This window comes from Hyperoodon ampullatus (genome assembly GCF_949752795.1).
Source record: "Hyperoodon ampullatus genome assembly, chromosome: 13".
Classification (NCBI taxonomy): Eukaryota; Metazoa; Chordata; class Mammalia; order Artiodactyla; family Ziphiidae; genus Hyperoodon; species Hyperoodon ampullatus.
In genome coordinates this window covers 23,283,559-23,292,950 of record NC_136926.1, presented here as the reverse complement: position 1 = coordinate 23,292,950, position 9,392 = coordinate 23,283,559, and the positions used below count along the sequence as shown (strand labels likewise).

Below are 9,392 nucleotides of genomic sequence, written 5' to 3'. Positions count from 1 at the left end.
AACCAAGGCCTCCATTTTAGTCTTAGGCTGTTTACCTAATTTTAAAACTCTAACCCCATAACATCAAGGAAGCACAATAACCACTACCACTTGAGTGGCAAATATAAAAACGGTTCCCCTCCTTAGCTGTCACTAAGGCAGACCCGCATCCTGAAGCGTGTGGAGCCTCAGAGGCCCACCAACTCCGCCACTGCTGGGAGGGGCGTTCACAGAGGGCCCTGTGACCCAACGCTCCCTCAGAGGGCTCCCAGCCACGGATCCCCAACACAGTACCCCCCCCCCACCACTGCAAATCCGACAGACCTGGGCTATGACGTCCCCTTGAGACACGGCTCAGGGTCAAAGTGACACTCGAACCCCCTTTCCTTGCCAGCAGCACCGTGACCAACACCGCACTGTCACATCTTGACCGTTCTGATTTCCTCACACATGACGCTTGAATGAGCTGTGATCTGGGGGGTTGGGGGCATGCTCCAAGTAGATGTGCAGTGGCTGCAGAACAGAGGCCGAGAAGGATGACGGTTTATAAACATTTGGAATTTTATTTAAAAAAAAACATCACAACCATGAACATTGTTACAGTTAGAGAGGCCCTCTTGGTTCTCCACAATGATACTGAGCATGCTCACAAGGGATTCCCATTGTTTAGTCTTAGTTAAACAACCATCTTTAAAAGAAGGAAAAAAAAAAACTCGGCACACTACCATTTAACTTGTTTTAATGTTTCTTCACAAATGGTGAAAAATACTAAAGTACAGACAGGAATAATCATAATGTTGTGGCCAACATTATAAATATGGAATTATAAATTTAAAACATTTTCTGGTTTAAAAAATAAATCTGGTAGTCAATGCAGCTCTGCGGGGTCTCTGCGTCTAGTAGGGCCGGTCTCTGCGTTCCTGACGGTGCTCGCCTCTGCAGGGCAAGAAGGAAAAAGGGGCAATGTGTTAAAATGGGGAGAGGAAAGGAAGCCCTTCCACAGCCCTGTGCTGAGCTTCTTGCCTCATTCCCACAGAGCGGGTGAGACCTGCTCCAAAGATGGCAACGGCCTGCCGCCCAATGGGCCCTGTGCTCCACAGCTGGTTCTACCACCACATACTTATCCATTTTTCCAGGTCCTCCACGCCCGCCTCTTCTTCCTCCCATCTGTTCCATCAAAGGTCCAGGGGGTCCCCCAGGGCCACCTCGTCTTCCTCCACCAAAGCCACCGCGGTCCATGCCCCGGGTGCCACGGAAGCCACCTCTGTCTCCACCACGGCCACCTCTGAACATTCCACCAGGACCACCTCGATCCATGAGGCCACCTCTTCCTCCCCGCATGCCACCAGGGCCACCTCTGCCACGGTCACCACCTAAGGTAAGGGAAAGTACAGGAGAGGACAGAAAATGGGTGAATGCAGAGGTCCCCTCAGGATCTGCTGTCTTCCCCCAGAGCAGAACGGATATTTTACTCACCCGAACACCTGGGTCACAGTTTAGAACTGATGATTGAACTACAGGTGACCCTTGAACAACAGGTTTGAGGTGCATGGGTCCACCTATATACACATCGATTTTTTTCCACTAAATATAAACTACAGTACTACACGATCTGAGGTTGGTAGAATCTGAGGATGTGGAACCACAGATATGGAGGGAGGGCCGACTGTAAAGTTCTAAGTGGATTTTTTTTTTTTTTTTTTCAGTATGCGGGCCTCTCACTGTTGTGGCCTCTCCCGCTGCAGAGCACAGGCTCAGCGGCCATGGCTCACGGGCCCAGCCGCTCCGCGGCATGTGGGATCTTCCCGGACCGGGGCATGAACCCCTGTCCCCTGCACCAGCAGGTGGACTCTCAACCATTGCGCCACCAGGGAAGCCCCTAAGTGGATTTTTTGACTGCACAGGCCCAGCGCCCCAACCCCCGCATTGTTCAAGGGTCAACCGTGTAACTTAAAGAGCCCCAGTGTCCAGGGCTGCACTTGCTGAAATCACCAACCTGGTTTGGGCAGCTGAATTTTGTTTACCAAGCCCACCAAGTTAACACAAGAAGTTTAGTGCCAAGAAGCTGAGGGTACCTACCCGGGGGTGGGAAAGGTGGTGGGAGGAAGCCTTCAGGCTTTGGGGCCTTACACTGGTTGCACTCTGTTCTCCACGCAAAGTTCTGGTTTCCACACCCCCTGCATAAAGTTACATCACAACAGTATCACTTATTGAACAAGTGAAGGCACCACCTGAGCAGAAACCACCATCATCACTGAGTCCCAGGGTCCAACACCAGTAAGAGGATCAGTCCACAGAAAACGGCTTTTGAGCCATAGCCTCAGGCAGCAACACACCACAGCACCAGAGTTTGATCCAGCAAAGTCTCTGTACAAAGTCTCATGTGGGCCTGAGTCCAGTGGACTGTGACCTTCTCCCAAAGGCTCCAAAACAGCCAGTAAAGGACCGACTAGGCCACCACCGCCCCCAGCAGAGCCATCAGGGTCATCATTACACTCCTCTGGATGAAAAGAATCCAGCAGGCCTCTCCAGAATGGGAATGGGGCAAGATGTAGGGAGACTGCACTAGTAGGCTATCAGTGCGCCCAGAGAAGTACATACGGATTGGGGCACTGCCAGTCTCCAGCTCGGTGCTGGACATTTCCTCCTCCAGAAGGGTTCCCTCGGGAACCGCGGGGCCCTCTTGGTGGGAAGCCTCCTCTGTCTCCTCCACGGCCTCCCATGCGACCCATGGGTCCTCCAGGACCTCCTGGGCCTCCTGGACCTGCAATAAGAAAGCATAAACCACCTCTTTGCAGCACCAGATTTGCTACAGGCAAACGTCTCATGAAGGGAATCAGAGATCACAGCTGTCGCTGCCCCATGACCTGGCCCATACTTTCCCACAGGCCCAAGGGCTAGCCACTATCATCACTGCAGTTAGCTCCACAACTTGAGAAGGGCAGATGAAGAGAACCCATCCTCTTTCTTTTACTCCCACAAACTTTTACCGTCAGCATCCAATAGGCTAGTATCAATTCTACACACCTTTTCAGTATTGCTAATGGGCTTGCCTTCACTCTAGAAACCAAGTTCCTCAAAGACAAGTGTACTAAAAAACTTCCGAAGCAGCACAGAAAGAGCGCAGAGACAGCATCCAGTACATACCTCCTCGGAGCGGCGGCGGCATCCCTCTGCCCTCACGGGGGGGCATTCCTCCCCGCATGCTGTTCATTGGAGGCTTCTTCCGAGCAAGAGAAACTTTAAGTTTGCTCCCTTGAAAATCTTTCCCTGAAACAAGATAACAGAACGCCAATTACTCCCAACCTCCAACTCTTAGTCCCCCTGAGGGACCAGGCAAGGTTAGATGACTCCTTTTTCACCAACCCCACCCTATTATCAAACCAGCCATTCCTGCTTCATCAAGTGTGCCCACCCATGATGTTCCCTAAGATTTTGACAGGCAAGGCCAGAAAAGCCTTTAAAAGAAACAAACAGAAAAACAAAAAAATAGGGTGAGAAGCAAGGACAAGTAGAGCAGGAAGTGGCCAATAGAGGAGAGGCAGAACTTTCTGACACTTTAAAGTTGGTTTTGTGTGAAGTGAAATTCCAGGATCAATGTCAAAGCCACATATATATGTAAACGCAAATGTATACGGCTGAGGTGTCTGTGGGACTTCTGCACCTCTGACATCTGTGCTTAGATAAAAATTACAACTTTAGCATGAGGCTTTGAACAACAATGACGGAAAGTAAGGGATCTCTTAACCCACGGTCAGCACCCGGGCCCTCGTGTGGCTGAGGGGAGCGCGACAAGCACTTCCCAGCAGCCATCCAGTGCTCCTCCAGGAGCAGACAGAGGGTCTTCTTGCTCCTTTGGCTCTTGAGGTCCTCCTTCCTGCCATGTCCTATAGCCACACAGAGGGAGAACCTATCTGTCCCCGGTCCCTAGAACCACTTTAAGAGAACAACATTCTAACAGCCAGAATTAAATACATCAGAGCAAGACCCTTTCTTTACCCACAAGCTAACACAGGCAACACCTGCTACCAGACCCTCTGTGTGCCCCAGAGGAGGCGGAGCTCAGAAGGCTAGGAGCACACCCTTGTGGACCTCGGGTTCCTACCATCAAACCACTCGACGGCAGTTTTGGCAGTTGGCGGGTCTTCATAGGATACAGTAGCATCGCCTTTGGGCTTTCCTGTTTCCTTGTCCAAATAGATATGGATCATGGGTTGTCCAGTCCTCTTGTTTATCTAGGCATAAAATAGCATAATGAAGCTGTGACTAGAATATAGTAGTTTTCAGGGGAAAAAAATCCATGTGAAATTTTTTTTTTTCCATCCAAGTTCTTTAAACTGTCAAAAGCAGTAAATTTTCCAGATACACATTCAGAAGGATGTTGTTATAGTTTATCTCTGAGTGGTGGAATTATGGGTGACTTATTTCCTAAATAGCTACCACAAATATGTACTTAGAAGACTTTCCCTCTTAGATGTGTTTTATCGTAAAACCAAAATAGGTTTTATCATAAAACCAAAGTCCCGAATTGTGTAAATGAACAGTACAGGTCCCCAGCCACCTTCTCCTGTGTCCCTGCACCTGCCCCAACACCCTGTACGTCACACTAACAGGCACCCAGTGAGCAGCCACCTAGGACTCAGTCAGGCTTTGATGCCATCATATAAGACACATCTCACATAAAAATTACCCTGAAATCATTAAGTACAACATACAGGGCTGTGAGTGTGCTAAAAGGAGTCTTGGTTGTCTCAAGTTCAACACAGCCAGTTTTTCCTCCAGAGACAGAACAGATGACTAGTTTTTCAGCTCAACACCAGATGCAAGTGGCTTGAATTCAAGAGCCACACTGCACAAGAATATGGCTTTATGTGTTTTTTGCATATGATCAAACTCTTATCTGCATTTATAGATAAATTATGATATATATATATGCTGATACAAAGGACACACACATAAACACTGAAAGGAAATGTGGCGAAATAGTGCTATGAATGATGGGGTATGTCAGTTTAAAATCTGTAATTTTACAAAACTTTGATAGTAAACACTGCTTTCTTAACTACAAATAAACCCCACATACCCAAATAAACAACATATAAATCACAAGTAGAGAGAAATCTCCTTATATGATTTAAGATTTACCAAAATCGCTGGATCAGAAAACGCCATTCAAAATAGACCATTAACTAAAAAATAAATCTAAAAATAAAGATCTGCAAAACTTTTAAGGAGATTGGCTTTACCAAAGACCTAATAAATGGAGAAATACAATGTTAGTGGGGAGTGGGGGGGAAAACTACTCAGTACTATAAAAATGTTAATTCTCCTCAAATTCTTAGATTCAGTGACTTCCCCGCAGTGGTTAAGAATCCGCCTGCCAATGCAGGGGACACGGGTTCGATCCCTGCTCCGGGAAGATCCCACATGCCATGGAGCAACTAACCCCGTGTGCCACAACTACTGAGCCCTCACATGCAGCAACGAAGACCCGATGCAGCCAAAATAAATAAATAAAATTCTTACAGGTTCAGTAAACATCCAATACGTTTTTGTGGGGGTTTTTGCCGCTCTGCACAGCATATGGGATCTCAGTTCCCTGACTAGGGATCAAACAAGTGCCCCCTGCAGTGGATGCGTGGAGTCCTAACCACTGGACCGCCAGGGAATTCCTCCAATTGGGGTTTTTTAAGGAACTTCATAAACTGGTTCTAAAATGTATATATATATATAAAATGTATATATATAGAAGAACAAGGAGTAAACAACAAAACATTTCTGAAGAAAAAGAATAAAACAGAAGAATTTGCCTTACTAGGTATCAATATTGAGCATAGAGTAATTAGCAGTGCTACTAGCATAGGATCACGCAAATTAACCAAGTATACAAAACAGCCAAGAAACAGCTCCAGGCAGAGGTGTACTTTCTATGTGAAAGCATTATATACCACCAGGGAGAAGATGGCTCTTTCAAAAGATGTTGCAGAATAAAAGGTCTTGCAAATAGAAAAAAAAAAAAAAGACACACACCAGTAAGGTAATGACCTCTAAGTTCAACTACAGTAAAATTAGGAACTTCTACTCATCCAAAAAAAAAAAAAAAAAAAAAAGAATAAGTGGGCCACAGGGAATTCCCTGGTGGTCCAGTGGTTAGGACTCTGCCCTTTCACTGCTGAGGGCACAGGTTCAATCCCTGGTTGGGGAACTAGGATCCTGCAAGCTGTGTGGCACGGCCAAAAAAAGAAAAAAGCCACAAACTGGGAGACCTGTATTTGCAACAAAGACAAGAATCAGCATTCACAGACCTACTTGAGAATGGACTTGAGGATATGGGGAGGGGGAAGGGTAAGCTGTGACAAAGCGAGAGAGAGGCATGGACATATATACACTACCAAACGTAAGGTAGATAGCTAGTGGGAAGCAGCGGCATAGCACAGGGAGATCAGCTCGGTGCTTTGTGACCGCCTGGAGGGGTGGGATAGGGAGGGAGACGCAAGAGGGAAGGGATATGGCAACAGATGTATATGTATAACTGATTTACTTTGCTATAAAGCAGAAATTAACACACCATTGTGAAGCAATTATACTCCAATAAAGTTGTAAAAAAAAAAAAATCAGCATTCAGACAATAAAGAACCACTAATAAATCAACAAAGGACAAACTCAATGAAAAATGCGTACAAAACACAAACAGCTATTTCAAAGAAGACAGCGTGCCATTATAACACTATTAATGATCAGGAAAAAGCAAATTAAATTACATTTCCATTTTCTTCTACCAGATTAGTGAAAGTTAAATAAAAGGTGATCCCGGTGAGGCTGTGGCAGGTGTGCAGTCAGAGTGCCAGTGGGAGTCTAAGCTGGTCAGCCAGACAGTTATTTTGAGGTTAAACACTGTACACATCTTAAGAACCAGCAGTTCTACACCTGGGCATAGTGGGTTCTCATTATCTGTGGATTCCAATTTGCAAATCTGCCTACTCATCAGTATTTTGCCTACCAAAATCAAAACTTGTGGCACTTTTTGTGGTTACTTGCAGACATGCACAGAGCGTGAAACACATGTTGCCAGATGCACATGTTCCCAGCTGAGAAGGAACAAGATGATGCTCTCCCCTCTCGTTCTAGCTCTCTCCAGAAGACCAGAGGACAGAGACTGGGAGGATGGGGCAGTGTTCTGTAAGAAGTTCTGGCTCTGGGACTAGATGGATGAATATGAATACCAACTTGGGCAAGTCACATTTCTGAATCTTTTTTTCTTTGTAAAATGAAGTGAGTAGGATCTATCAGGATGACTTTTTTACGAATTTATGATTATAATGTATGTGAGATGTGTGTATTTGTACATACTTCCCCCAGGGACAGTGGCTCAGCATTCACTAATTCAGTGTTTATAGTGATTTTACAGAACTTAACTACCATGAATAACAAGAATCAACTATATACACAATAGAGAAACTAGCACACCAGGAGACAGGTACAAGGACATTCACTGGAGCATGGCTTATAAACTAAAAAGTTACCAACAGCCTGTTAAGAGAATTTATGAATAACTTGTGATGTATTTATGAATGAAATACAAGATGCCCAGACTTTTGAAATTTTGACCTAGGGACCCCACCCTTCTCAAAATCCCAGTTTCTCTTAGTTTTCCTCATCTAATTAATAACCCCACCACCATTACAGCAGCTCAGACCAAACCATTCTAGCCACACTAGCTTCTTTGAGCTTACCAGGCAAGCTCCTGCCTCACTATTCCCTCCACTATTCTGAAATTATTTCCCTGCTCCTAGTGGCTCTGTTCCTCATTTTATCCCTGTTCTATCTTGCTGTATTTATTTTCCTCCCTAACAATCATGATCACTGAATATAGCACAACTATATTCCTTTTTACAATATGTTCCCCACTATATGTAAACTCCAAGGGTTCTTATCTGTTTGTTCCCAGTATACTGCCTTACAGTAGTGTTTAATACTCTTCAAAATTATGTAAAACAAAATATTACTGAGGACACATCTATAAAGTAAAGAAAGGGAATGATAAATTTCAGGATGGGAGTTGAGAGAAGGGGTAAAACTGGGAAGACGTATACCAGGTACTTCAAAGGTACTCATATAAAGCCGTACTTCCTATGCTGGGATATGGATACGTAAGTGTTTTTTTCTGTTTTGTTTTGTTTTTTTTTTTTGCGGTATGCGGGCCTCTCACCGCTGCGGCCTCTCCGGCTGCGGAGCACAGGCTCTGGACGCGCAGGCCCAGCCACTCCGCGGCACGCGGGATCCTCCCAGACCGGGGCACAAACCCGCGCCCCCCGCATCAGCAGGCGGACTCCCAACCACTGCACCACCAGGGAAGCCCCGTAAGTGTTATTTTTAAAACTATGTCATATTCTGTATTTCACAGTAAGTAATGTTCGTGTTAAGTATTCTTACAATTAACATGATAATTATAAAAATGACCCTTAGTTACCAAGTATGCTTAAATCATGTTTAGCATTTCTTTTCTATAAAAAATTTTTGTTTTTTGTATTTTAAGGAGCAAACCACAATATGGACAGTCCAGAAGGAAAAGTCAAGCAACTTCAGAAACTCTCAATTCTCTTTAAAATGCTCTGTGGTTGAAAGATCTACCAGATCACATGGTCACGCTTTTACTTACCTTGACAACTCCACACTGCTTAAAGAAGTCTGCCAGATCATCCAGAGTCACATTGTCACTTAATCCTTGCACATAAATTGCACTGTTGTCACAGTCTTCATCTGGATCTACAGGTGGGCCTTCCAGAGAAAAGTAGACAAAGGGAGTTACTGTCATGTATCCATAAGGGCTTATTAACCAATGGTCACAACTGCCCACTGGTATTCATCACAAAGCTAAGAGAACTACCAACCTTACTAATAAGAATGACATGGAACTCTTGGTTTACTTTATTTTTGTTTAAGGTTGTTATGAGTAGTCACTCATGATAAAGGAAGCCCCAAACTGCTCTTGACAGCAAGAGTATCCCATTGATTTACCAGGCTGTTGAACCCCAACACACACTTGCTTCTGTGCTATTCATTTATAAAGCACAATATAAAAATCAGGAATTTGGAATTACCTAAATCAAGATCTGGTCCTTCGTCCATGGGTCCTGCCAACCAGGAAAGATCATATAAAATACTGTTAGTGCACGTCTTGCAAGCTACAAACCTTACAAACACACATAGCTATCTACTACACCACCATGTGATGGGGCTTCATTAAATTCAAAATGACCCGCACTGCTAAAATGGAGCAGTGCCCCTTTAACATTGTGAAAGGTTTGCTAGGGTTTGCTTTTTCTTTGCTGGTTTGCTTTTAAACCATTAACCAAATACACTCTCAATGCTTATGTGCCAAATTAGTGTTAAATTTAAGTCAAATTTTTTCC

At 44.8% G+C, this 9,392-nt stretch overlaps 1 protein-coding gene across 1 annotated transcript; it reads right to left on the bottom strand.

Annotated features, from left to right (window-relative positions):
- Positions 1-701: 701 nt before the first annotated feature.
- Positions 702-9,145, bottom strand: LOC307062263 (RNA-binding protein EWS-like). Its single transcript, XM_079717903.1, has 8 exons — positions 9,081-9,145; positions 8,639-8,757; positions 4,085-4,214; positions 3,127-3,249; positions 2,581-2,743; positions 2,059-2,156; positions 1,100-1,352; positions 702-915 (listed from the first exon to the last, which is right to left on the bottom strand). Exons 1-8 carry the CDS (start codon positions 9,106-9,108, stop codon positions 876-878), a joined length of 954 nt encoding a protein of 317 aa, XP_079574029.1. The 5' UTR covers positions 9,109-9,145; the 3' UTR covers positions 702-875.
- Between the last annotated feature and the right edge of the window lie 247 nt (positions 9,146-9,392).

Coding starts and splice junctions, on each gene's coding strand:
- LOC307062263 (XM_079717903.1), bottom strand. CDS start 9,108: ATGGACGAAGGACCAGATCTTGATTTAG. Junction 2,157..2,580: donor GACTGGCAGTGCCCCAATCC/GTATGTACTTCT, acceptor AACTTTATGCAG/GGGGTGTGGAAACCAGAACT. Junction 1,353..2,058: donor ACCACCTTTCCCACCCCCGG/GTAGGTACCCTC, acceptor CCCTTACCTTAG/GTGGTGACCGTGGCAGAGGT.